The 26,157-nt window shown below is 54.4% G+C and overlaps 11 protein-coding genes across 11 annotated transcripts; 6 read left to right on the plus strand and 5 right to left on the minus strand.

The window, feature by feature from the left end:
- Positions 1-439: 439 nt before the first annotated feature.
- On the minus strand, positions 440-2,027 carry AB675_6882 (uncharacterized protein; the record flags this gene model as incomplete). Its single annotated transcript, XM_018147205.1, has 2 exons — positions 440-1,762; positions 1,812-2,027. The coding sequence occupies 2 exons, from the start codon at positions 2,025-2,027 to the stop codon at positions 440-442; spliced, it is 1,539 nt and encodes a 512-aa protein (XP_018003172.1).
- Positions 2,028-4,060: 2,033 nt separating this feature from the next.
- On the plus strand, positions 4,061-5,921 carry AB675_6883 (uncharacterized protein; the record flags this gene model as incomplete). The annotated part of the gene is made up of 5 exons (XM_018147206.1): positions 4,061-4,291; positions 4,340-5,198; positions 5,318-5,370; positions 5,419-5,817; positions 5,871-5,921. The coding sequence occupies 5 exons, from the start codon at positions 4,061-4,063 to the stop codon at positions 5,919-5,921; spliced, it is 1,593 nt and encodes a 530-aa protein (XP_018003380.1).
- Positions 5,922-7,095: 1,174 nt separating this feature from the next.
- On the plus strand, positions 7,096-7,460 carry AB675_6884 (uncharacterized protein; the record flags this gene model as incomplete). Its single annotated transcript, XM_018147207.1, has 2 exons — positions 7,096-7,193; positions 7,277-7,460. 2 exons carry the CDS (start codon positions 7,096-7,098, stop codon positions 7,458-7,460), a joined length of 282 nt encoding a protein of 93 aa, XP_018003257.1.
- Positions 7,461-7,863: 403 nt separating this feature from the next.
- Positions 7,864-8,545, minus strand: AB675_6885 (uncharacterized protein; the record flags this gene model as incomplete). Its single annotated transcript, XM_018147208.1, has 3 exons — positions 7,864-8,050; positions 8,180-8,353; positions 8,415-8,545. The coding sequence occupies 3 exons, from the start codon at positions 8,543-8,545 to the stop codon at positions 7,864-7,866; spliced, it is 492 nt and encodes a 163-aa protein (XP_018003143.1).
- A 740-nt stretch (positions 8,546-9,285) lies between these two features.
- On the minus strand, positions 9,286-11,064 carry AB675_6886 (uncharacterized protein; the record flags this gene model as incomplete). Its single annotated transcript, XM_018147209.1, has 1 exon — positions 9,286-11,064. The coding sequence occupies one exon, from the start codon at positions 11,062-11,064 to the stop codon at positions 9,286-9,288; it is 1,779 nt and encodes a 592-aa protein (XP_018003442.1).
- A 2,708-nt stretch (positions 11,065-13,772) lies between these two features.
- Positions 13,773-14,531, plus strand: AB675_6887 (uncharacterized protein; the record flags this gene model as incomplete). Its single annotated transcript, XM_018147210.1, has 1 exon — positions 13,773-14,531. The coding sequence occupies one exon, from the start codon at positions 13,773-13,775 to the stop codon at positions 14,529-14,531; it is 759 nt and encodes a 252-aa protein (XP_018003109.1).
- A 303-nt stretch (positions 14,532-14,834) lies between these two features.
- AB675_6888 (Required for respiratory growth protein 9, mitochondrial) lies at positions 14,835-15,957 on the minus strand (the record flags this gene model as incomplete). Its single annotated transcript, XM_018147211.1, has 3 exons — positions 14,835-15,176; positions 15,230-15,825; positions 15,879-15,957. 3 exons carry the CDS (start codon positions 15,955-15,957, stop codon positions 14,835-14,837), a joined length of 1,017 nt encoding a protein of 338 aa, XP_018003513.1.
- Positions 15,958-16,215: 258 nt separating this feature from the next.
- AB675_6889 (uncharacterized protein) lies at positions 16,216-17,712 on the plus strand (the record flags this gene model as incomplete). The annotated part of the gene is made up of 1 exon (XM_018147212.1): positions 16,216-17,712. The coding sequence occupies one exon, from the start codon at positions 16,216-16,218 to the stop codon at positions 17,710-17,712; it is 1,497 nt and encodes a 498-aa protein (XP_018003445.1).
- A 1,105-nt stretch (positions 17,713-18,817) lies between these two features.
- Positions 18,818-19,301, minus strand: AB675_6890 (uncharacterized protein; the record flags this gene model as incomplete). Its single annotated transcript, XM_018147214.1, has 3 exons — positions 18,818-19,041; positions 19,074-19,201; positions 19,252-19,301. The coding sequence occupies 3 exons, from the start codon at positions 19,299-19,301 to the stop codon at positions 18,818-18,820; spliced, it is 402 nt and encodes a 133-aa protein (XP_018003195.1).
- An 898-nt stretch (positions 19,302-20,199) lies between these two features.
- AB675_6891 (uncharacterized protein) lies at positions 20,200-22,806 on the plus strand (the record flags this gene model as incomplete). Its single annotated transcript, XM_018147215.1, has 2 exons — positions 20,200-20,940; positions 21,184-22,806. The coding sequence occupies 2 exons, from the start codon at positions 20,200-20,202 to the stop codon at positions 22,804-22,806; spliced, it is 2,364 nt and encodes a 787-aa protein (XP_018003263.1).
- Positions 22,807-23,899: 1,093 nt separating this feature from the next.
- On the plus strand, positions 23,900-25,812 carry AB675_6892 (putative transporter; the record flags this gene model as incomplete). The annotated part of the gene is made up of 2 exons (XM_018147216.1): positions 23,900-25,070; positions 25,121-25,812. The coding sequence occupies 2 exons, from the start codon at positions 23,900-23,902 to the stop codon at positions 25,810-25,812; spliced, it is 1,863 nt and encodes a 620-aa protein (XP_018003530.1).
- Between the last annotated feature and the right edge of the window lie 345 nt (positions 25,813-26,157).

Genomic DNA, 26,157 nt, shown 5'->3' on the forward strand with positions numbered 1-26,157 from the left:
GACGGAACAAGGAAATGCCGAGGAAGCAGCAATGAAGAGGAATTTTCTCTTGCAACACCTTGAAGCAGAGCAGAAAGCATGACACCTCCGCAACAAGGCTGAGATGCAGGCACAGGAAGCAGCAGAGAAGGTAGCGAAGAACGAGCCCAGTAGGCTCTAGGAGCCTTCGATTACGGCTGTCTGAGCCGCGGCTGCTGGCTGAGATCCTGTACGCGAGCGCGTGAGTACTGGAGAGGTTTTCGAGGCAACAGTCAAACGCAATCAAATCAATACTCCCCACTGGAATTGACTCCTGTCTGCTTTTCTTCTAGGAAATTCGTTCGTTGATTAAAAAATTGATGAGTGCCGAGCTGATTATATGCACAGGATAAGGTGTGCAGCGCGCACATCGGCTACGCTAGCTGACCATACAGCGTGGCCACACGCCAACGAACGACGCCTAGTCTTTCACACTCTCCGTAGCCGCTTCCGAGTCCTTCGCATCGCCCTTCTGTGGCTCTACCAGCTTCTCCTCGTCCTCGACAGTCTTCGACGCAGTCTCAGGTACTTCCGTCGATGACCCTTTGGGAGTTTCAGATGGCTTTGACACGGAGGTTTCTGTGGAGTCTTCTACGCCGGATTTGGCCTCCTCCTCAGGACGCTCATCTATCTTGATGGACTGCTCGACTTCTTTGACCTTGCTCTTATCTGCTTCCACGATTGACGAGTCCCGTATATGCTCTTCTGGGTTTGATCCCAGGTCGCTCGACGGTGCATTGAGTGACGCAGCTGCTGGAGCATGGGCATCGACTTCCGCGGCTTTAGAGGCCGGCTGATCGGAGCTGGCTTGATCGGTAGGCTCTGCGGTTTGAGCTGACGAAGTTTGTCTCCCTCCGTCTGGTGTTGCATCGGTGTTGGCTTCCGCAACAGGTGGCTCGACATCACTGTCGATTTTGGGGTCTTCGTCTGTCTTAGGTATAGCATCAGACGCAGGGGTTTCGTTCTCGGTTGGTTCACCTTCAGGAGCTGCACTGACGGACTCTGCAAGCTTGGATGGCACAGCAGTCTGCGTACTCTGCCTCCGCAGATTGAGGAGCTGCTCTTCAGTACTTGCTGTGCCGGGACTTGTTGGTCCGGAGTCTTTCCTGGCGTCTGAATCGATTGATGTGGATGTTGTTGTATTGCCTGTTGATGCGCTTGCCGCCTCGATCTTGTCCACGCTGGTCCTCTTCACTCCCTCGGCGGCCAATTGCGCTGGAGCCTTTGCTGCAGTCACTTCCGGGGCTTGACTTGGATCACTTGCCTCCCGCTCCTTCGCGTCTGTAGTGGCTGCAGGCGGAGAAAGAGGTATGTCTGACTTGGCTGATGGGCTGCTGACAGGGACGGACTTTGGTATTGCTCCAGAAGTCTTTCTGTCTTTGGCTCTTGCAGCAGCTTCTGCCCCTAGTTGACGCATAGTCATAGTCATGGGATTCTCTGAAGGGGTTGCTATTGGACTCCGTCCTTCTCGTTCTAGGGCTGTTGGCTCTGTTATCGAAATGTGTCGAGTCTCCGACGAGGCCAGAGATGAGGTTGCTGATGTAGCTTTTGGATCTTTTTTAATACCGCCAGGGGCTGGCTGAATGGGTGTCAATTGATTTGCGACTCCAGGAGCAGGCTCTGGTCGCAGAGAGATTGCGTTGGGATTGACTGGTGCGGCTGAGCCGTCGAGGAAGTCGTCCGCAGACTCGATCTGCTCGTGTAGCTCGCCGAATTCGTTCCATTCTTCGATCTGATCCAGGTCCTACGCTGGTCAGTGGAGGGCTCCTGGTTCGCCTTCTAACAGTACCTACGCCTATGACTTGCCCGAACTTGACCAGACCCGGTAGTTTCCTACCTCGTGATCTTCTTCCCCAAAGACTCCGCGCTTTATCGTCAGTAGCGACGTCTAAGGCCCGGAAAGGGATCTTGTTGGCCTTCAGGATGGTTTCAAGTCGGGACGTAGCCGTTATGATATGTGACGAGCCTGCCGTAAGCGAAGTGTATAGGTATAGCGTCGGGTCTGCCATGATTGCGGGCTCACGGTCAGAAGCTCAACACTTTGATGTGTCCGGACGTCAGGTTTGAGATAGTGGGATGGCTGTTCGCAGTGGCAACCACTGAAACAATCGCCGCAAGACGCGGTCAAGCACACAGGAAACTGTGACGGCTGAAGGCACGTCCGGCGCCACGAAGTCTTCTGGTTTGGAAGTCTCGCATTGACCGACGTTGATACGATCTACGCTACGTCATCCAGGTTCTTGGCACCTTGTAGAGAACAAAATACATTGAACAAACTGATACGTGGAAGTTCTGTCCAGCACCTGTAAAAGGACGAGTCAATCATGTGCCGTCTCGCGGTCAAATTGACGATTGCAGTGTCCTCCTGAGCAGCAGGATGTGCATCACAGACCGCGTCTAGCTCCCCTCAACGCTCTACCTGGCGCCTCCTTGAGCATGACACAAAAGTTGCACCCAAAGCCAAGTACAGCTCTGCACCAGGCCCACATGCGTTCACACTGAGCAGCGCTTTGATCAGAGCCGCTTATGCTGAATTCATTCATCGGTAGTGTTAGTTGGGACGCGGCAGAGGATGAGCGCTGGGATGATGAGCAGGCATCGTATGCGAGACACTCTGCAACGAATTCAACTTGATAACCTAGCGACTCGCATGCACGCGGCAGCTGTGCTCTGCGCCGTCGCGAAGAGCGCTACGGCAAGCTTGCTCAGATCCTACCAAGCGCTCTCAGGTCCGGCGTTGTTCCGGACGGTGGCCATGGAGATGATATCTGATACATGACCTCTGGCCATTCTCGCTCTATTTGTAAAGATCTGGGTGCTCGTCCGCGGAGCTGTAAGAGGCTTCCTGGATCGCACGGCTTTCGATGCTCGCTTAGATACCTACAAGATCTGTTGACCATTCGATCGCCATGATCAACCAGTTCAGCTGTTCCGGGCTGCTACCATGCAAGGTACCTGGACCTAAGTGTCCATAGCCTTCCAGAGACGTTCGATCCGAGTTCGTTGGATTGCCCGAACTGGAGCAGGACAGGGACGATCGTTGCGTCACGCTGATATTTACCGAATTTTAGCGAGTGCGAGCCCTTAATGTTGTAACACACCCATCAGGCGCAGGGACTTTTTCTGTAACCACATGGCTGTGTGGTTACTCCCGACGAACACGCGACGCAGGCTTCAGACGGCTTCTGAACTTCCGCGGAGCATCCTCACAGCTGCGACAATCGCGTCACGTTCACCGTGGTCCTGGCAGGTATTCTGCATGGAACCTTCAACGGGCGCACAGGCTGTGACACCGCCGAGAGGCTGACGGAACGCCTGCAGAGTCCGCAGTCGACCTGACTCGCATCGACCACATAAGGAAGAGCCGCGCAGAATCCGGGACTGCCGTCGAACGAAAAGGGCAGACACGTTTTCATATTTGTTATTTGTGCAGTAATTCGTGAGAAAAGTGAGGCAACGAATCGGGTGAGCTCACAGAACACCATGCTGTGCAATCCCACGCTGCCTCAAAACAAGGCAGCCTATCAAGAAACGGTTACAAAGTGGTCAGTATTAAACTTGTACCTTTAGGGACGTGCCGACGCCCAGGGAAAGTATCCGTAGCGGGCCACTCGCCTGGGCGTTCCCCTGGCCCAACTGCGACTGATCCTCGTGATCGCGACACCGCACCGCTCCGGCAGATCTTGACCACTTATCACCACGTTTCGATCCCACGTTTGCGACGTACTTTCTGCTTCCCTGTAAGCTCTTTCCCCTCCGCGGTCAGACCTTGCTCCCATGACACTTCGACCATCTGGGATCTGAAGGATAATAAGCTCTCTCCCGCGTTCCCACACTACTTTCTACTCGTCTACCATTTTGCTTCACTTTCTACGAACTTCAGTGCAAGCAAGCCATTTTTTACGCATCACTATAACTGACTTCATTCTCCTTCGACGATCAACCTCACTACCAGCTGTAAGCTTCATTTTGGCTGTCAAACTTTTGTTAAGGCTAACCATCTAGCACCCCTAAGCTTGAGCGAGACGGCCTGGAACTCATCATGGAGACTGGTCACGCAAAAGGACTGATTCAGGCTATTCAGGCTTTTCGAAATGTCTACGACCATGAGCACCAACATCTATCACCTAGCGAGCGAGAAACGGGCTGGCAACAGTACTGGACATCGATCAGCGCTCAGGCAATAAGCGGTTCTGGAGCACCTGTCGTCCCCTCAAAACGCAGTGCGTCGCATTCATTTGGTGAGGAGCCGTCTTCCAAGCGACCTGGCCTCGTAGGTGTTCCAATGCTTGTTTGTTCTACACTGGATTGACTCTCAAAGGACAATTTGGTTACGGACACGCCTACCCATCCTCTTCAGCGACAAATCTCAGCGCCAGCCTTTCTCAGGTCAACGACACGGGACATCTCAACGACTGTTCCCATCCGACGCCCTGCGGCATCATTGGCAACACAATCAGAAACGCTCTACTCGTTCACTCGGACCGGCCTCGGCAACATCGAAGAGGTTCAGGATCTCTCACCAGCCGAATATCTTGAGCAGAGCCAGAACGTTTACGCTACGCCTCACTCCCTAACGCCATCGCCGGCTGTTGAACGTGGTGAGTTCAACGATCAGACCACCTCCAACCTCACTTACCACCAAGCGTACGAGCCATCAGCTCCGCAACCGCCGATGACAGTCATCAGCGACTCAAGTTTGGTCTCGAGATCAGCAGTTCTTAGTGAGCCGATGACTCGCAGTAACACTGATGACGTGCTCTGCAAAGGCTTCGACATGTTCCGCATGAACTCATTGTCGAAGCCCAATGAGTCCATCGAGCTCGGTAAGGCTGAGGATCTCGACGACCAAACACTCCCTTTCTCAACCATGGTACCTCAACAATACCATGACATTTCTTATTCTGGGAACCCCCTCCCCTTTCCTTATTGTTCGGAAGAGATGGCAGCATCACTTTCGCAGGAAAGTGATGTGTCATCATCTCCTTTTACTTCAGTTCACTCTTCGCCTCGGATGCAAGAGTCGCCCACCGCGAGTGTGCGGCTACTTGCACCGAAGCAAGAGTCGGACAAGTCATCGTCGCCAACCGGGAATCCTCGGTTTGTGGATGTAAAAGGTGCAGACGGCACCGTCAAGCGTAAAGCAGAGATCACACGCGCTGCTCGACGAGAGCCAGATCGTAAGACTTTGAAGTGTCCGTACTGTGATGACAACCCGAGCGGCTTTCATGGCGTTCATGAGCTGGATAGCATATCGGTCGCCACCACAAGCTTCGACGCAAGGTATGGATTTGCAAAGAGAAAGATGTCGATGGCAAATTTCTCGCCAACTGCAAAGCCTGCCGAAACAAGGTAAGTAGTAAGAAGAAGATCATGGATAGTAGTGGCTGATGTCCGCAGAAAACTTATGGTGCGAACTACAATGCCGCCGCTCACCTTCGTCGTGCCCACTTCAACCCACCCAAGAACAAAAGAGGTGGCCGTGGCAAGAAAAGTGAAGGTCGCGGAGGTATGGGTGGTGGCAACAAGCCTGCGATGGATGAGCTCAAGCATTGGATGTATGAAGTCTGGGAGGAAAACACCAGCACCAGCAAAGTCCTCGCCCACGAGCTTGCTGTCGACCTCGACTCATTTGAGGCGTACCAGCAACAGCATAGCTATCCTGGCGAGTACGATGAGCTCACCTACAGCCATGATGTCCTGTTGGCCATGCACCATCAGCATCAGCAGCAGCAACAACAACAGCATGAGCAATTCATGTACGGCATTCCAGCCACGACTATGGCTGGTCACCATCCTGTGCCGCCCAGTTATCAACCACAATGGCTCCGGCTGTTTATTGACAACGACAGTCCACGGCAGACCTTGACGACAGTACCAAGAAGCAGACGACAGAACCTTGATGCCGCGCGATATTTCTTGCACGCTTTGTTGCATTGTACATTCAGAGAACTTGACCAGAGGCTCACGTGAAATTAGACGATAGGGCAGGCGTACGGGGGCTAGCAAGCTGAATGGAGTGGCTTTTAACGTTCACAATTCTCGCACATTCAAGGCTGTGTGAATACTTCGCGGTCTTAGTAGTATGCACAATGATCAAAGCTCGTGTGGAATCACCAACTGCATACACAAGTTTCTTGATTCACCATATCCAAGATTCTCTGCGTGACCAAGCGTAAATGGCCAGATCGCCTAATCTGCGGCAGTTAGAAACCCCGGGACGAGCCCTGGGAAAGATACACTCGCGATTGCTAGGCTTGTTCCTTGAGGCCGCGCGTCCCTTCTTGTCATCGTAAACACCATTCCCAATGCGTAGATCGACACCTGAGGGCTGCTCGCACTGCCTCTCACTCGCAAGCAGCTGTGGCGCATGCACACTGCATGTAACAATTCGAGGTTGGGATAGCCACATCACCATTCAGAAGCCGAGAGCTGTCTCCGAACGGGTCTGAGGCAGAGCAGGAAGCAGTGACAACTGCTTGGGCTCAGCCGAGAGCTTACACATGCCAGTGCCTGCAGGTGCCCCAAATGTCTGGGGCTGAAAATAGAGGCGCAACACCACCCACAAGCTCGGGCGCGATTGCCTTACTGATACTCCCTAACTTCTCGGGCGCCCTCTGATTGCTGTGATGACACCTGCAACACATGCAACAAGCTCCAGGGCTCAGTCAACGTAGCATCGTCACTTACCACGCGTAACACTGTCTCGAGCTCGGAATATATCGACCATTGTCCCAAGCACTCGCATATGCGTTCTGCCGAACCCTTCTCGAAGCAAACGCCACACTCCAGTCTGAAGGCTTAGTCGTCTCAAGCTTTCGTCACTTGGGGCCCAAGTACGAATTAAAAGAAGCTGCCCGCCGCCACCTGGACGCTCTCCTCATCGATCTGCATCCAGACCACAGCCCGATTTCTCAAACGTCCTACTTCTTCCTGTATTCTTTTCATATCTCGTCGCAAGACGCTCGCTATTGCGGAAAATTGCCCTGTTCGCGCACACGGCATCCGACTGTCTTTTTGACTGTGCAGCTCACCAAACAACCGATTCGGTCGCATAATCTTCTCTGAACCTCCAAAATGAGCGCGAATCAATACTACCAACAGCAGGGTGGCTACCAGCAGGGTGGCTATCAGCAGGGACCGCCTCAAGGCTATCCTCAATATCCCCAACAGAGGTATGAAGACACTCTTATAGTATCACATTGCGCATGCAATTGCGACAGCGACAGCGCAACCCATGCTGACATCTATCACCCAGCTATGGCGGCCCACCGCAGCAAGGCTACTACCAAGGCCCACCTCAAGGTGGCATGCAATATCAACAAGGACCTCCTCAGCAAGTCGTAGTCAAGCAGAAGAAGGATCGCGGCTGTCTCGGCGCTTGGTATGACCCCGGTCGTGCCGTTGATGTGCAATACGATTCAACTAACACTGTGATATAGTCTGGCCACGCTCTGCTGTTGTTTCCTCTGCGAAGAGAGCTGCGAATGCTGCTTCGACTGCCTCGAGTGTTGTGCCGACTGCTAGTGTTAAGCGGTTGACTCACTATACTTAACGACTCTTCATTGACGTTCGAGCGGCTGTGTTTGGTATGGACGGTGGCCTGTGAGCGATATTCCGGAAACGGACCGGGAGGGCTTTGCGAAGGTATACTCAGGAGGCGTAGAACCACTACAATCAGCGATTTGGGCAAGACCCTAAGCAATGCTCAAACGGATGCATTGCTGCCCGAGCCGACTGCATCCTGGGATCTCCGATTCCTTTCTCTAGCTCTATGGCTACAATCTGATGCACTCTAAATATGATTTGCCAAACCATGCCTGTTCCTCGACACTGATCTTACTCTTACAGAACAGCCACCATCCCAGCAATAACGACGGCACTAAGACCAGCGACAACATGGTCTGCACCACTTGAGCCGGTCTGCTCAGCCGGCGTCACGCTCGAGACAGTGCTTGAAGTCTGAGCTGCAGCGTCTCCTGCCGTCGACGTCGTGGATGCTGGACCATCACAGTGCCAGTGGTCGCCATGTCTGCGGGTTTGAACGAACAGGTCAGCTTGTTTCGCTCTCCGTGTAAGTACGGGTGAAAGCCATGCTTGTCCATCGACAGAGCACCCAAGATCACGCCCGGACGGACCTTAGGGGGACCCGGAGACTTACGGCTCACATCCTACACTCGCGACCGGGCTCGGTGGCAGCGATCCAGTGCCTGCGGCATCAGTGTGCTCATCTTCGTCGTGTTCGTGATCATGCTCGTCATCGTCGTTCGTTGTTGTGGCATTTGTAGCAGCGCCCGTTTCGGCAGGGCCGTCGCAGTGCCAGTGGTCGCCGTGACTGTGTTAATTGTCAACAGCAAAGATCTGGAGTGAGCGAGGATTGGAAAAGAGTTGCGTACGGTTCACAGCCGATGCTCTCTGTCGGACTTGGTTCAAGGGCCGCTGTTGAGGTGGTGGTGCTGTCTGTGGTTTGCGCAGCAGCCAGGTTCAAGAGTCCGACGAGGATGAATGTGGTGAGGCAGGATTTCATCTTTGCGGAAGTCACACAATGAGTGCAGAATGTCTTTTCTCGTCCCAAGCAGCCACTGCAACGGCGCATTGTTCACGAGCGAATCCTGAGCACATATACCCACCGCCAAAAAAAATTGTCTGCCCAGTCTTCCCATCAGACCCGGCCACCCAACGGAGCAACGACTCCATCGCCAGAGCAGGGCCTCATGGACCATCAGCACAATATCGAATCAGCGAGTGGCCTGCGTTCTGCATATGTCGGCCATGCTCTCCTCGAACTCTTGGAAAGCTCCGCTCCCTCCACCCGATGCGGCAACGTTTGGTCCTCAATTTTGGCTGGGCGAAGGCTTGGCTCATGGCGGAGCAGGAGGTGCTGTTCAATTTGAACGGCATCATGTAATAGCTCAGCACATGTGAGAGACGATGACGGAACGTGGAATGCTTGCGAAGCATTTTCATTTTCGGCCAGCGGAATGGTTATGTCCTATTCTACACGCAGGCCGCCCCGCGCATCGAGTGTATGCGATCAATTTGACACTCAAGCAAGCGAAAACCGAAGGGAGTCGAGGGCGCCTTGAATCTGGGCGTGAAGCTTGTCACAGCGGCAAACGAGGGGACATCAAGGCGCCTTGAAGGGCTGTGATTGTCAACGATGAAGTACAATATGTTCATGATATGCTATGCTAATTAAGATATTTTTACCTACCCTTATCATCTTTTTCTTGTTGATGCAAATAGCCATTGCTCCTTGACACGAGCTCAGCTGACATACTTCGCGCTAGGGCCGTTCGTGTGCCCATTCGTCAACGCAGCCCCGTGCTCAGAACCACAGCTTTCCGTTCTATGCAGACCATTTGGACGATCATGCTTCTGCTCGGACGCATTGCCGTTCGTTGTGGCATCAGAGGACTTGCCGTTCACGGTGGGCTCCGAAGCCTGGTTGTCATAAGCTTGGTCGATCAAATGCTGGAATTTTAGGTAGATCTGTGGTCTGATGATGTTGAACTTCCCAGTCTGAGGCAGTGACGTCCGCTTGATGTCCACGAACACAATCATGTTCTTGTCGATCGGCGTTGGAAGCTTGCCATTGACTTCGCTCTGGACTGTATGCCAGATCCGCTTCTCGGCTTCAGCTCTCTTGTGCGAGCCAACGGGGAGGTCTTCAGCGAACACTAGAGCGCCAAGACTCCCGCGACCTTGACCGAAGAGCACGACCTCATCGACAACGTCTTTGTTGCCGCGGTGGATCGTCTGTTCGTACACGATAGCGTTGATGATCGACTGCCTGTCCTTCTGATAGATCTTGATATGGTCATCCTGCCGACCCACACACTTCCAGCGATTCTCCTTGGTGGGGTGCTTCAGGAAGAGATCCCCGGTGCAGAAGGCACCGTCCTTATCCTTGACAGTGGGGAGCACTTCGGGGCATCCAGGCTTACACCACAATTGCCAGAGCTCTTCGCTGCCGTCAAGTGGTCGCATCTCAATATGTTGCTTCTTCGGCGGAATGATAGACAACCACTGCCATTCGTCATCTCCTTCAGGTCTCGAAGACGATCCAGCCATGGCACTTGACTCCGTAGTAGCGTAGAGCGATGCCAACTTAACGCCTTCCGCAACGAGCTTGTCGCCAAGCTCGTCGGAACATACAGCACCAAACATCTCGACCCGTCTGGCGTGGCGCAGACCTTCGATGCCCTTCGGGACAGTTGCAAGCATGCCAAGCGTCCATGGCGTGATGCCGATCTTGTCTGGCCTTGCCTCTTGGACAAACTTCACTGCTCCCTCCACTGTGAATTGTACGCGATCGTTCTCGAAGAACACTGGGACTGATTTGGACACTGCCAAGCTTATTTGGATCAGTCCTACCGCGTTGTACATTGCCGAAGCGCACCAGGAGCGCTCGTCTGGGAGGATGATCTGCTCGCAGTGTCGCATGCGAGCGAGCCATTCGCGGTGGCTGACTGGGAAGAGTTTGGGGAGGGATGTACTGCCGGACGAGTGTGCGTAGTAGACGTCGTCTTCGGGGTCGATGGCTGTTGTGTAGTCACAGTAGACCTCTGAGTCTGACTTCTCTGCGAGTGCTTCAAGCTTCTGTTCTGTAGGCATGTCGACTTTGTGGACATTTGTCAAATTGCTGGGCATTGTGACTGGCCGATCGTGGAGGAGAACATCTGCGTTGCTCTTGGCGAGGAGGCCCTGGACGTATTCCTCTGAAAGGCGTGAGCTCAGAGACACGGCGGTATGGCCCATCTGTACGATGGCGTAGAAGCATGCAGCCCATTCGATGGTGCCATAGGCGAAGATTGTGATCTTGAGGGGCTTGTCGCCGCTCTTCCTGACTGGGACCCCATTTGAAAGGAGGAATGCTGCCGCTTTGCGTGACAGTCGGTTCAGATCTGCTGGCGAATAGTACTTGAAACCTGATTGTGCTTCCAGCCCATCTGGAAAGGCGAGGATAGGGTGGATTGCTGAGCCGAAACAGTCATGGACTGTTTCTGCAAAGTTTCGTTTCTGATATGCGTCGGTGATGGCCATGGTGCTTGTCGTCTGTCGATGTGAATGCGGCTCTGAAATTCTGGGTGGCAGGACGTCAACACTATATAATGCACCTACCTGTCAGGGAGACGGTGTCAGACGTCGGGGCGCCTTGAAAAGCATCCTCGCCCTTGGTGGCAACCATGAATGAGCACCATTGTAGCATACTTCGTACGCTTGCTAGTGCCAAGTGAAGACACTGCACGTACGAGTGTGACAATGATGATTGGCTGTCTCAAACGAGGCTCTGCTAGCAACACCGTCTGAGCTCAGCATGAACGTACTCTCCAGCCTGGTACGTCGACTAATCCATACGTGTAGAATGTGGATGAAGCCTAAATGGGAAGTTGCCGGATGAACGATATACTTCGTATGTGGAAAAAGGCGTTCACCGTGCTCCGATTCCCATATGCAACACGGCGGCGACTGACCGCTTGAACCTTGCTGAAGACATGTCAAGTCGGTGAGCGGGTTCCATCTTTGACGATTCCACCGTCACTGCTGCTCACCTCGCACGGAAATCCGTACATAGTGGCCATAGCCACTTGCTACCCGTGTTGGGATGTAGAGCTTGCGAGGCTGGTTCTGTGGCTATGTCGAGGGCCGCCCTGAGCCCGAGTCGATCGGCAGACACCCAGTTTATTCTGGTGGCCCGACTTTCGAAGATTGATTGCCTGCGAACGGTCGGCGGAGGTTTATTGACGTAAGTCGCCTTAGGTAAGAGGTGTGACCCTGATGCCAAAATAAATTGGGGAGGCGAGGTCGAGTGTGGGGTTCTAGTGCGCACTCGGATTTAAGTTTCCGCGTCACCAACAACGTTTTGAAATGCTGTCTTCTATGCTTGCCTACTAGCGGTCGTCCAAAGTACCCGAATCCGTGAGCTAGACACCTTGACACAGTCAGCATGGCCACTGCAGCAACGTTAATTTTGTGCGAGTGCTGTCAGGTGGCATACCTCCCGTGCACAAAAGGACAGAGGAAAATTGCGCAACGTCCAGGAAGGGTGTGAGGGCGCCTGAATGAAAATGGCGTCTGGTCCACGTCGTCACCACTACTAGCACTCTCCCGGTGAGACGATCGCTCTACGCAATGGCCGTCCCTGCATATGGATCGTATGTGACACAAGGTTCGATTACCGACCTGCCTGATCAGAAATGCGAATTAGAGACTGTGATGGACGACGGTGGTATATACTCATCACCTTCAGCGCAGCCGACGGCGGTGAATGCATGAATAATCAAGCATCTAAACTTGTGTCAGTGCCTTTGTTGATGAGTATTTTCCTTCTTGCTTGCACAGAAGGAACATCGTGTTGTCCAGATCAGAATAAGCCCGCCCCCAGCAAGAGCCTTGCTTCTCGGACCGACACCGTCACCTGAAGCCCGAGCTTTCAGGTATGAGCAAACTGTTGTTGGCCGGAAAGGAAAACGCGCGCGTGCGTTGCATCGGCATGATCGTGTCGAAAGCCCATGAGGCGGTCGAAGTACGTGGCGTCTTCGGATCCACAGAGTGAATGTCCATGAAGTAGTCTACGCAACACAAGATGTAGGCAAGGCCAGAGGTCGCGAGTGACATCCACAGAGTCAGCGGTTCACAGCCTCCGGTTCCCGAATAACGCAGTGCCATGGTCACGACCTGAGGTACCGGCCGCTGAGCGCTAGCAGATGCTTTCGCACGCTCCAAGACTGATCAAGGCATTCATTGCACGAGATGTCCTTGCAAGCGAGTGCCGGTCAGTGTGTGTTTGGTCTTACAGTGCTTCGGAGACAAGTCAGTAATGACCATCTGGCAAACGTTATGTTGTCGGCCTGGATCTGAGTGTCTGGCAGTCCCAACTATGTAAATCATGGACTGATACGACAATGACCGATTCTCTGTTGGATAGTCTTCGCCGCGGATTGACCGAAACAGGTCTGCAGCGACCGCGGCATCCCTGTATGCTGAGTCTACAGATCCGTTGGTCCGTTAGTCAAGCCAGTAATGAAGTCGGGCGACCATGTTGGAAAAGGCGAACATTTGCCAATGCTGAGGAGAATTCATCGCGACGTCAAGTTGCAAGCACCTCAGAGGCTTTCCTATGTCGTTGAAAAGGCTCGGCGTACTAGCAAGACTAGTAAGTTTGTCCCCCACATGATGCCAAGGGCTGTCCAATCTCTCGGTGTCACTCTCGGAAGTGTGTCTGTAATAAGGCTGAAATTTCCTTCTCCTTTTCCTCGAATCCGAACTTCCAGAAAATCGGTGGTGGGCAGCGCAATTTCCGTTTCACGCGAGGTTGTTCCTCCCACCGTCAGCTTGTGTTCTCGGCGCCCGTCAAACATGGCGAAGATGCGGTCACGAGATCATCGCTGGCGCCTGCCGCTTGCCCCGGGTCTTGATATGGGCTTGAAATAGGCGATCCCTTACGTATTATTGTCTTCGGGACATGGAGGGACTAACGTCGTAGGATTTCTTGGACGCGTGCTGGCTGTCTTCCTCCGTTGTGCTTCGTAACGACTGACAACACTCTTTCAACAACGATTCAAGTCTGCGCGCTCAGAAATCTTCTCTGGGACAACGACACTCGCTCAACCGTGTCCGCTGTCTGATCAATTGCTGTTCAAGATCATCAACGGCTGACGGCGACTCAAAGGGCCACGGCAGAGAAATTTATCTTCGAGAATCTCTCACGATCGATTCCTGTGCCATAACGTTGACTACTTAGCGTCAACATGGCCCGAACACTTCCCTTCCTCGCCCTCCTGACATTCACCTCCGCCCTTACGATCACCTGCCCCAAGCCCGGCGACTTCATCAACCCCGGCCTGCCACTGACGATCACTTGGACCACCACTGCCGAAGACCCTGCAAGTATCGACCTGGTGGCCATCCATCCTTCGCCAGACACACCCGACGAGTTCGCCGCGCGGACCCAACTGGGGTCCAGCGTCGCTTCAAGCGCGCAGAAGCTCGACCTCCCTGCTTGGTCGATTCTGGATTGGGGTGTGGGATACACCGTGCAGGTCTCGGCGGCAGGAAACCCGAATGCGGTCCTTGCATCGGTGGCAGATCTGAGCTTGGGTGGCGCGGTGGGTCAGGCGAGCACGGACGCAGCGGGCAGTGTAGTGGGATTTATCACTAGTGCGGCTGGTCCTGCCCAGGAAAGTAGCTTGACGGGAGCGGGTAATCCAGCTAGTGCGACAGCAGCGCCGACAGGGACAGTCAGTAGTGTGCCAATTCCCGCTGCCGCGACCGCGATTGCGACAGATTTGGCTTCGACGACGGAGAGCGTTGCATCGGAGACGGAGACAAGCAGCAGCAGCAGCACGGCTATGAGCTCATCTACTTCGAGGGAAAGCACGAGCAGTACTGCATCGGCGAGTGCAAGTGCGACTGAAGCGTCATCCGCTGCTGTTGCGCCTGTGAAGGCAGTAGGCTCTATCGCGGCAGCTGGGTGGCTTGGACTGGTGCTTGCTGCCGTGCTGGCTTGATGGAGGAAGACTGTAGCTTTACTGGGAGGTCTCATAGAGCCGAATGGATCAAAAAATTCGAAGAAAAGGAGATTCGGGGATTGTAGTAGTACTGCACATTTCCTGGCAGAACGAAGGCAGTGCAGCAGGTAAGTTGCCTGGGTGACTGAATTTGACCCAAAAGGAAGTCCTCCTGCCTGTTTCAGATGTCCCACTTCCATCTGTCCAGCACAAATCGAGCTACCTGATGTTGGCTGGCAGAGATGTGAAGTGAAACTGGGCTGGTCACTGAAACTCTACCAAAGGAAGCTGTCTTCCCGGCATTCAAGCCCTCCTCGCCTCCTCCAGAACCCTCTCCCGCCAGACCCCTTCCTCGAACTCATCCATCCCCTCACTCGCATCCCGCACCCTCCTCTCCTTCTCCCTCTTCGGCCTCAGCCCCAACTCGCTCTGCTGATCCCAGATCGCATCGTGCCGTTTCGCCCACGCCTCGCGCCGCCTCTGTACGTCCGCCGGGCTTGCTTGAGTGAGCCATTTCGATTTCAATATTCGCCGGATCGCCTCGGGCGAGACCTTGAACTGGTCTGCTAAGACAGGCGTGGTGTACATCGTAGGGTTGGAGGCGTGTAGCTGCTTGATGCCAAGCATGGCATCCGGAGAGAGCTTCTTGCGCGGAGCCCAGCCTCGGGGAATTTCTGCTTGAGGGCGTCGCGGCGGACGGCCCAGTCGGGTCGTCGGTTGTTGGATGTGTCTGGATCTGCGTCGTCGTCGGCCGTATTGAGGTCATAGGATTGTAAGGTACGTAATTTGCCGGTCTTGTCAAGTTTCGAAGTCATCATATCCCGTAGGCTGCCCTCCTTCAGTGCTGCGCGCGCCTCTCTTGCTTGTTGTCGCTGAAGGAACTTCTCGTGGTCGGCGGCTATCGCTGCGGCTTTCTTCGCCGCCTTCTTCTGCCTGCCTCTCTCCCTCCGCTGCTCTTCCGGGGTGAGTTCCCACTTGAGCCGCCATTTCTCTTGCACCTTACTATCGCGCCCAGGCGTGTAAGCCGCGTCAAGTGGCTTCTCGACATCGATAGGGCTTTCTGATGGTGCGCTCTCGGATGCAGCGTCGAGACCTGGGACTTCTTCCGCCGCATGCTGCTCGGGTACTTCTTCAGGTGTATGCTGCTTTGGGACTTTCTGTCGCACATGTTGTGACTCTGCGAGTCTCAAAGCTTCCAACTCGGCCCTGGCGGCTTGGATTGCCGCTGCATCGATTTCTGCATCCTTGACGGCGAAATTGTTGTGGTCGGACGGTGATAGCTTCTTGCTCGTAGCTTGCGCCGAATGCTAGCTTGGGACTGGGCGCGACGTTGGACTATAGGCAGACAGCGAGGAGTCGTGAGGATGAAGGGCGCATAGAGAAATGAGTATACAAGAGGATTCCGCGCTACAGCTGCGCTCGACATTGTCAGTGCAAGTTGACTGGCAATATCGCAATGCTGCGGGTGAACGTTGTCTGGAAGAAGTCCAGATTAGATTAGATCAGTACGAGTCAGCCACCTCCACAGCCATGACTCGCTCTCCCGATCTGGCTATGACTACATCTGTCTGGCATGTGGCAAGGATGGACATGATACCTCCCATGTGCCGACGGGCGATTGGGTTTTCTATGAGATCTGGTCCCATGATACTCCTCGATATACCTCCTGTCACATAACAGCAGCATGGCGTGGCCAAACCCTTTTGCCCGCCGAGATGAGTACACACGTACAGCATGGGGCTACACCTTCCAATTGACTCCCGGCCACCTCACGCTCGAGAAGTCTCATCCTCTCAAGCACTCATACGACACCCTAGGAGAGGAATGCCTCACCATCCTCAACCAGATCTCCCCACCAGAAACTCCCGGACTTAGACCCACCTCCTCCCCAGCAACTATCACCACAGATCTTAAGCCAGACCCATCCCTCCCACCCACATCACATCCCCCGCCACCCAAGTCCACCAGTAAACCCAAACGCGACCTCTATGCCCATCTCCTTCAACACAAGTCCAACCACCCCGCCCTGGAGCACCTCTACACCACAGCATGCACGCCTCCCTTCCCTGTGGACTGGGACCAGATGGTGCGCGGCCAAGACGTCTTCTATCGCTACGCCGGTCCCTCCCTCACCGGTCTTGCCTACCAATCCCTCCTCGGCGGCATGGGTGCCGCTCGCGTCGTCGAGACGCTCGCCCGGACCGGCGGCTTTAACACCAAAGTCGCCCGCCACCGCCTCTTCGAGACAACCCAATTCATCCTGGAGTGCACGCGTGACCTAGAGAGCATTCGGCCCGGCGGCGACGGGTTCGCGAGTGCTCTGCGAGTCCGGTTGCTGCATGCCGCGGTGCGGAAGCGGATTCTGGGGCTGGAGGAGAAGTATCCGGGCTATTATAGCGTGGAGGAGAATGGGGTGCCGATCAATGATCTGGATTGTATTGCGACGATAGGGACGTTCAGCGCTACGCTGTTGTATTTAAGTTTACCAAGGCAGGGGATCTGGGTCACGCGGCAGGAGGAGGTGGACTATATTGCGCTGTGGAGGCTGATTGCTTGGTACACGGGGACGCCGACAGAGTGGTTTGAGACGCCCGAGAGGGCGAAAATGGTGATGGAGAGTTTGCTGCTGAACGAGATCCGGCCGAGTAAGACGTCTGGCGTGTTGGCAAATAACATTATTCGAGCCTTGGAGAATACACCGCCGGCGTACGCGAGTAGGAGCTTTCTGCTGGCGAATACGAGGTGGTTGAATGGGCACGAGTTGTGTGATGCTTTGGAGTTGGGGAGGCCCGGGATGGTGTATTATGCGTTGACCGTGGGGCAGTGTTTGTTCTTTATGGGGGTGTGTTATTTCTACAGGCAATTTGAGGGATTGGATCGGTGGAAGGTGCAGGCGGCGAGAAAGGTGTTTTGGGAGTTCATTGTGGAGAACAAGTATGGATTGGGTGGGGAGAAGGCGGTATTTGAGATGAAATACGTGCCAGACTTGGGCGTGGGGACGGAAAAGGATGGCGGGAGCGAGGTCAAGAGTGGCATTATGGGAGTCGAGGGAAGGAGTGCGAGGGCGTTGGTTGTGGGGGTGTTGGGGTTGGGAGGTGTTGTTTGGGGGTTGGTGAAGGTCGTCGCCGGTGTTTGGACGATGGGTAGATGGGCAGTGGAAGCTGCATTGAGCATGCGATGAGATCGTCGGCGAATTAGGTATGTGACATCTTGCATGAAATCAATTTAGCGAGACGGTTTGAATGGCGTTGATTGATCATACTGTAAGATATGTCGAGACGTATAGACAACGAGAGCGGTTCCAAGCAGGTCAAGCGTCGGATTCATAGACATGGGATCCCGTATAAGGAGGTCGAAGGTTTATCTGATTTTCCCGTGCGCGTCACATTCTATCACGTGTTGTCGAAAGTCTGGTGCACCACTGCAGACTTTAGAACTTGAACCTTGGGCTGTGTACCACGCCACAAAAATCAGATAGAACTTGTGTGTTCCTGAACGGGAAGGCAAACTTCCCGACTCGGTCAGTTGCAGTTCAACTTGCTGTCACGGTACGGTACTTCTGTCAGCCCGTATCAGAGTCATGAGGTATACCTTGCGGTACGGAGGCGTGCTCCCAAGGATCAGTGGCTGGGGATGGTTGATGGGGGAACTGAAGATAGTCTTGGAAGGGACTTGACGTGCTGGAACATTTGGGACTCTCGAACGCGTTCTTACTTGAAAGGACCGGCTGGGTGTGTGAATTTGCAAATGGCTGCCTCAATATCAGAGTTCAATTGGGACCGTTATATTCGCCCTTCTGTTAGCTCTGTGGTGTTCGTAATTCGCAGAGTGTCATCAATTCTTCGAATCCACGCTGGTTCGACATCGGGTCAAGTGCTTCGGTCTATGTACCACTGTGCTGCACCTCAACGCGCCTGAAATTCGGGCATGGTCAAATTCGGAAAACCCAGAATCCCTCTTTGCAACGCAGTCCACATTCGGGGTTCCTGCTCTGAGTACTTCGATTCTCTCAGCAAGTCTGCTCCAGGAGACCGCACTCCAGCACCTGAACTCCGTTATGTGGCAGCACCAGTCGTGTGCCCAATGGGTATAGTGCAGGTAGTATTAACGAGATGTCTCGAAGATGATGTAGTCGTAAGTTCCTGGTGTGGCCGACAATCGGTGTGCCTCCAGGTAGGCAGTGTAACGCCAGATTATCCCAAAGTCAACTTGCTGAGCCTCCGGCCAAGCGATAATTTGTCAAAAGTACGTCGAACGCCGAAAAAGCAGACAGCATCAGTCAGCGTCTACTGACGGCTACCACCAGTATTTGTAGGCGATGATCGGCCCTGCCCATCGCTATCGCCGCTCTCGTCGGTTTCTGAGAATGTTTCTTGCATGGGCGACCTTTGGCTCGCCCACATCTGGCTTCGTCGTCGGTGCTTTGTCTCTGCTTCCCTGAGTCGCTGCTCTGTTGCCCGAAGTTGAGCCTCGAGCGCATCTAATTGGTATTTCTTGGTGTCGACTTCGTCTTTCCTGCTCAGCAACGAAGTCAGCCTTTACGTCCTAGCTCGTATGCTTTGGGCAGACGGGAGAAGTCGTACTTCTGATTGAGAGACAACTCAAGAGCGCCAATGCCATCGAGTTTGAACATCTCGTCTAGGGCGGCGGAGAAGTTCTGGGCCATGGTTCTGTTGGGCGGTCAGAATTGCGACTGTGAGTCTGCAATACGGTAGCATACGACTGAGGTCTGGCCTTCTTTGGTCTCCATTCACTGTTGGTGGAAGACATTCTGGAGTCTTGTATAATGTGTTGGGGGATTCGGCGGTGAAGGGGTTTGTTGTAAGGGCGCGGTATATAGGGATCGTGGGCAGCAAGCGGTATATAAATGAGCAGGGTGACTCTCTCGAAGTACAAGGTTACAGGACTTTGTGTTTGAGGTCAAGGATGAGGGCATAAGGACGCAAGGCAGCAGTACTTCAAGATGGTCAGAAGGTCAAGGTCAAGGGACTTTCAATGTTGGTTGCTGTCGTCCCTTCTCGAGCATGCTCCACGTCCCTCGTCTGGAGATTGAGTTGCAGGCGCGTGCTTTTAGTGCCTGGCTTAGGGCAGATTGGGCGTCATTCCTGCCGATTCAACAAAGCCCCCTATCAAAATAAATTGACGAGCCACTTCTCCACTGGATTGTGGTGGACAAGTCTTCGGACAATGAAATCTTCGCAGGAGGAGCGGGCATCGATTCGTGATGAAGTACCAATGGGCTGGCAGTATGAGTGAAGCCTCAGTACTATCCCAAAGAGAGGCCGGGTGAGGCAGTCATGCAGCACAACGCATCATCGGTGCATGGTGTAGCCCACACTGGCAGCTGTTCTATTTGGGCACCCCTGTCGACCGTGACCCCGTTCGTCGCTGCCGGACTGGGTGCAGATCATTTCGAAGTTTAGCAGCTAAAATCCGGCCATAATTCTTTCCACCCTCCAAGTACGCGTGCGCATTCGACATTTACACATTAAAGAATCATCAAAGTACGACAGGTGTCATCAACGTACGACGTGTCTGGACTCCGTGTATCGTTATACGCAACGCTGGACCGTTGCTCGTTCCAAGGCGCCAGTCTCGAGACGGCATCACCGGCGGAGGACTTTTCGACTCGAGAATTTCAGAGACTAGTAGCGGTATCAAGAATGGGATGCCGTCGCAAGGCTCTTACACCCCATACGAGACTTTGAGGCTCTGCCAGCTGATATGCCAATATGGAGATGATCAGGAGGCCTTCGACACCATATCGAAGGAGCTCGGCGAGAGTGACCTGGTCCGCGAATGCGACACCTACGATGCTGAACGACTGACCGTGGATGCGCTGCAAGAATTGTACACTAATCTTACACGTCTAGAGAAAGGCGCCTCACCAAGAGTCAATGGTGATGCCGCGTCCGACGCGCCTGCTTCTAGAAAGCGAAAGGCTTCCACTTCGCCTCAGCCGAACGGAGTGGACTCCGAAGGCCAGCTCCAGGCTCTTGTTGACAAGCTATATGCGAAATTTAGGGAGCAGATAATCAGCGAAATCAGAAGAGATGAAGAGGAATATCAGCGACTGCAACAGGAGATCGCAGAGCTGGAGAAGGCGGAGTCTGTGGATAATGGGTCACCTGCGCCTGTAACAGCTCAGCAGCAGGCTCCTCATGGCCAATCCAGCACCGGGCAGTCGTCTATCAATCCTGAGAGGCAGCCGGCGGTCGCTCCGACCCCAGGCCCTCTGTCAGCCCAGCCTACACCACCACCTGGCTTCGCACCTCATCCGCCTACCATGACTTCTCACACCCAACAGCAGCAAATAGGTGCTCCATATGGAATGCATGCACCTTCGCCAGTGCCTGGTAGACCAAGTGGGCCTCCGCCGCCAGCTCATGCCCAGGTCGGATATCCGCCAGTACCAACGGGTCATCCTAGACCGCCATACGAGCAGAGAATGCCCCCGCCGATGGACTATGGCGGAAGGAAAGGATCATCTGCAAGCTCCACGCCCGCTCGAGGGTCACCCGTCCCGCAGCCGCAGCCGCAGTATCCTCCGTACCAGCATTACCAGCCTCCGCAGCAATGGCCACAGCAGTATCCTCCACAGCAGCAATATCCTCAGCATGTAAATTACCCCGGTCAAGGCTACTATGGACAGCCACCCATGGACAGACAGCAGTCGCCATATCAGCAACCCTATCCGCCGTACCCACAGACTGCTCCGATCCAGTACCAGCCTCTGCCTCAGGGCTGGCAGTCTCCGGCACACTCGCCTTATCCACAGCCTCATTCGGCATTCTCAACCCCTGGTCAATTTGTAGCACGGGGATCGATACAGAGAACACCTGGCTCTTCGACACCGTGGAAACGTCGATCAGTACCACCTCCTAACAGTCAGCGCCCGCCTAGTCCCGTCCGGCCAGAACGATCAATCAGTCCTGTGAGTGACACAGAATCGAGTGATAAGCCACGGCGAGCTTCAACAAAGCCTGCGCAAAAGGCGGCGACGCCAAAACGAGAAGGCCCGCCTCCTCGGAGAGGTCGCCCACCAGGTACTGCGGCGTCTAGGAGATCCCAATCGGTCGCATCTCAAGTCTCCGAGGCGCCTGTGGGCGATGTTGAGCGGAAGGCTATCCCGGTCAAGATCGAGGCACCGAACACGCCTCAGCCTAGCAACATCGAAGTCGAACAGCGCTCCTCGGGGCGTAGAGGCAATCTGCGGAACAGCGTCTCGTTGACGGCAGCGCAGTCTGAATCATTACGGCCTGCCACCAACAAGCGAAAGCGGTCCGCGACAGTGCAAGAATCTGAAAGTCCGCCTACAGATAGGCAAGCCCACAAAGCCGCCTCGTATTCCGATGACCCCTCGCTCGTGCTTGTATCGAAGAGTTTCGCAAAGACTGCTCAATTGGTACTCAACGAAATAAATTCGCACAAGCTTGGAGGAGTCTTCGCCAAGCCACTCACCGAACGCGACGCGCCCGGGTATAAAGATCTGATCCTGCGCCCACAAGACCTCAAAAGCATCAAGACAGCCGTCAGCAAAGGTTCGCGCGCCGCTGTCGCGGCCATTGAAGCACTCGACCTGCCTGAAGATGAAAACAACGATAACATCACCGATAGCAGAGACGCTGAAGGTCAACGCGCAGTAGACAACGGGTTCTACCTGATCAAAAAGTCCGATGATCTCGAACCACCAAAAGGCATTGTCAACGCCGCGCAGCTCGAGATGGAGTTGATGCGTATGTTTGCCAATGCGATCATGTTCAATCCCCTTCCGCGCACCGAGCGCGGTTTTGGTTACAACCTGCGGCTGCGCAAACGCGGCGGCGATATTTCCCACCGCGACCGTGATCGCGACCACATCCCAGAATCCCAGCTTGCCGGCGGGAAGGCAGAAGAAGACGAGGATGACCCCGATCAAGAAGACTCCGAGCCTAGCGAAGATCTCGATGCCGCCGAATACACCGGCATCATCGCCGACGCGCGCGAGATGTTCGAAGACGTGCGGAAGCAGGTCGAGGCTTGGCGCGAGCTAGAGAATGAGCGGCGTGGAGTCGAGCATAACTCTGCGACTGGCGGAGGCGGGAGCTTCAAACAAGATCATCTTAGGCAGGGCAGCGTTAGTAGCATCCCAGGTGGTGGTGATGAACATTCTGGGGTGGGCACCAGCAGTAGCACGCCGGTCGCTTCGAAAGAGAAGGAGGTGCCAACGCCAGTGGAAGAGGGCAGGGGCACGCTACGGAAGCGAAGAAAATTGGCCGCAAATGCTGGTGACTAAGTCTTCCGAACCGACACCGATCTCACCGTGCGAGACGAATCCCAGAAAAAGTGTTCCCCATAACAGAAATAGCTGTCCGGGAGTGTTAGCTGTGCTTGTGCTACGAGCGGTAGGCTGCCTCGAAACAGAGATCGGGCGCTGCTGTGGTCTTTGGAATACGGAGATGAAGGGCATTTCGTCCTCAGTGCACGGGGACTTGATGCCAGCCAGAAACAAGAGTGCAGCTGTGCGTAAAACCAAACGCTTTGATCCGAGTACAAGCCTACCACTGCGTGAGCTGAGTTGCCTTCCATCAAACGGATTCGAAGAGTCTGCGTCAAGCTCTAATGCTGGAAGGCTCAGGCCGGTCCACATTAGAAGACCAGCTAGACACAATGACTCCATGTGCGGGCAGTCGCGATGGACCACGTGGAGCAAGATGCTGAATTTTGCCACAAACAACATCCACCTTGTGCTGACCGGGCAGATTATTATTGCCAAGGACAAAGTAAATCTGAGGCTTCAAAACTTGCAGCGGTCCATTGCACGTCTGGCGAACGAGTAGAACGTTGCGAGAGCGCGGACTGCGGTCGTCGCAACATATGTACCACCACCCAGGGAGTGCCTCCCAGCCTGAATCCCATGCGTCTGCTGACTATTGCGAAGGTCTGCTCGACTTCCCATGCTGAGAATCAAGTTGACGATGATGTATCCGCAAGCGATTTTCTCCACCCCCACCCACCATCCGTCCTCCCGTCCAATGCACCGAAAATGCGGTTCAGCGCCGCCCAATCAAGATCCCCAACTAGTAAGTTTCAACGTCGTCACTGCTCAGAATCTCTGTGCCCATCGTGATCGGCTTCGCCCTCTCCTAGCCCAGCGATAGAGCTCATCGCCATGCAGCTAAAGCTCTGAGTCGCTGTAAGAGGTATGCAGTAGGTGACGACCTAGAGGCGAAACCACAACCAAGCCATGAACATGTGCGTAGAAAGAGTTTGCGCACATCCCCACACCGCAGATCGACAACCGATCCCTTTGGCAGCTATGCTTTTATAATATGACGCCCATGTGCGTGTCTCCCGTTCTCTGCCAGTGTACTCGTTCCCCAGTCACCATGAGTCCATCGCCAGAAGCTGACCAGGCCTCTCCCGGTCGCTCGACTCTGCGCCGGAGGACGTCGTCCATGCATTCACAACGCAAGCCCTGGGAGACTCGGCGGCCCAGTTTCCGTACTTCCAATTCTCGCAGCAGACCAGATCCGGAAGAGATACAACCAATGTCTCGGCAGGACACGAGAACTTCTACCAAGTCAAAGCGCCGGCAGCCCAAATGGTGGAAGATTCGACTCTTCAAAGGTATGATCGACGACGTGAGAAGGAGAGCACCCTACTATTGGAGTGACTGGCGAGATGCCTGGGACTATCGAGTCATTCCAGCGACGACATATATGTACTTCGCCAACATTCTCCCAGCACTGGCTTTCTCGCTAGACATGTTCGTCAAGACCGATAACTCCTACGGCGTCAACGAAGTATTGCTGGCTAGTGTGCTCGGTTGTGTGGTCTTCTCACTATTTGCAGCGCAACCACTGGTCATCGTGGGCGTGACAGGTCCGATCACCGTCTTCAGCTATACAGTCTATGATATTGTAGTGCCCATGGGCTACGACTATTTCGGCTTCATGGCCTGGATCGGTATCTGGTCTCTGATCTTGCATTGGATCTTGGCGATCACGAACTCATGCAATGCCCTAACATATGTCACCCGATTCTCTTGCGACACCTTCGGCTTCTACGTCGCATTTGTCTACCTTCAGAAAGGTATCCAGGTACTTACTCGGCAATGGGGCGAGGCCAATGCAACATCAGCATACCTTGGCATCATGATCAGTCTGCTTGTCCTTGCCGTCGCGTATCTCTGCGGCATCATAGGCGAGTCCAAACTCTTTCACCGCCACGTCCGCAAGTTCATTGAGGACTATGGCACACCTCTAACGATCATCTTCTTCACCGGCTTCGTCCACATCGGGCACATGAAAGACGTCGATCTCACCGTCCTTCCCGTCTCCAAAGCCTTCTTCCCCACCGCCCAACGCAGCTGGGCCGTGAACTTCTGGGACAGCTCCGCCGCAGAAGTCTTCACCGCGCTGCCCTTCGCTGTCCTTCTCACAATCCTCTTCTGGTTTGACCACAACGTTTCCTCCCTCATCGCCCAGGGCTCCGAATTCCCCCTCCGCAAACCACCCGGCTTCCACTGGGACATCTTCCTCCTCGGCCTCACAACCGGTATAGCCGGCATCCTCGGGATCCCTCTTCCCAATGGCTGATCCCGCAAGCGCCCTTCCATACGCAGGCGCTTTGCGTCACAGAGAGCGTCCTGGTTTCCGATCCTCAGAAACAATCGAACGGAGCTGACACGACCCGCTACGAACGCAAGACAACGCACGTCGTCGAACAACGCGTGTCCAACCTAGCGCAAGGACTCCTCTTCCTCGTCACCATGACCGGCCCTCTCCTCGTCGTGCTGCACCTCATCCCGCAAGCTGTCCTTGCAGGCTTGTTCTTCGTCATGGGCGTCCAGGCACTCATCGGTAACGGCATCACGCTAAAACTCGTCTATCTTTTCTCGGATCGAGAACTCGTTGATTCCAAAAACGAACCACTTGCGCGCATCGACAGGCGCACAGCGATCTGGGGGTTTGTCGCCATCGAATTGTTGATCTTTGGGGGCACGTTCGCGATCACGCAGACCATTGCGGCGATTGGGTTTCCGGTGATTATTATCATTAGTATTCCGTTCAGGACGTTTGTTATGCCGAGGTGGTTTCGGGAGGAGGAGTTGAAGGTGTTGGATGCGCCGACTGCAGGAAGCTTCGTGATGGAGAGTGTTGGTGGGCTTATGGCGCCAACGAAGACGGGTCGGACAACGAAGATCACGAGAATCGTGGATCTGGCGCGGAAACGCCGCCACCAGATGCACGGAACGGGGACAGAGCATACCACAAAGATGACGAAAATGCGATCATAGACGACACGCTCGAGCGTGGGGAGAGCTATGAATTGTCCGAGCGGCAGAAGGTCGCAGAGGGGACCGGGTGCGGGTGTCAGGCGGGCAACAGGGAGTGAAGACCGCGGAGGTAGCAGGCCGGATTTGGCGGGGATGAGGCGAAGGAGTTCTAGGGGCAGGGTTGGAAATGCAGATGGAAAATGACCTGAGGTGAAATCTGTTGAAGGCAGAGGTTGTCGGCGGCAAGGCACGGGTGGTGCATAGACGCATTGTTGTCCTCAAGAGTCCTTTGGTCGGATCGAGGCATGTTAGATCGAAGACATGCATGGCTAGCATTGGCACTCAACGACAGTCAGATAGAGCAAG

Source organism: Cyphellophora attinorum, assembly GCF_001299255.1.
Source record: "Cyphellophora attinorum strain CBS 131958 chromosome Unknown Contig5, whole genome shotgun sequence".
Classification (NCBI taxonomy): domain Eukaryota; kingdom Fungi; phylum Ascomycota; class Eurotiomycetes; order Chaetothyriales; family Cyphellophoraceae; genus Cyphellophora; species Cyphellophora attinorum.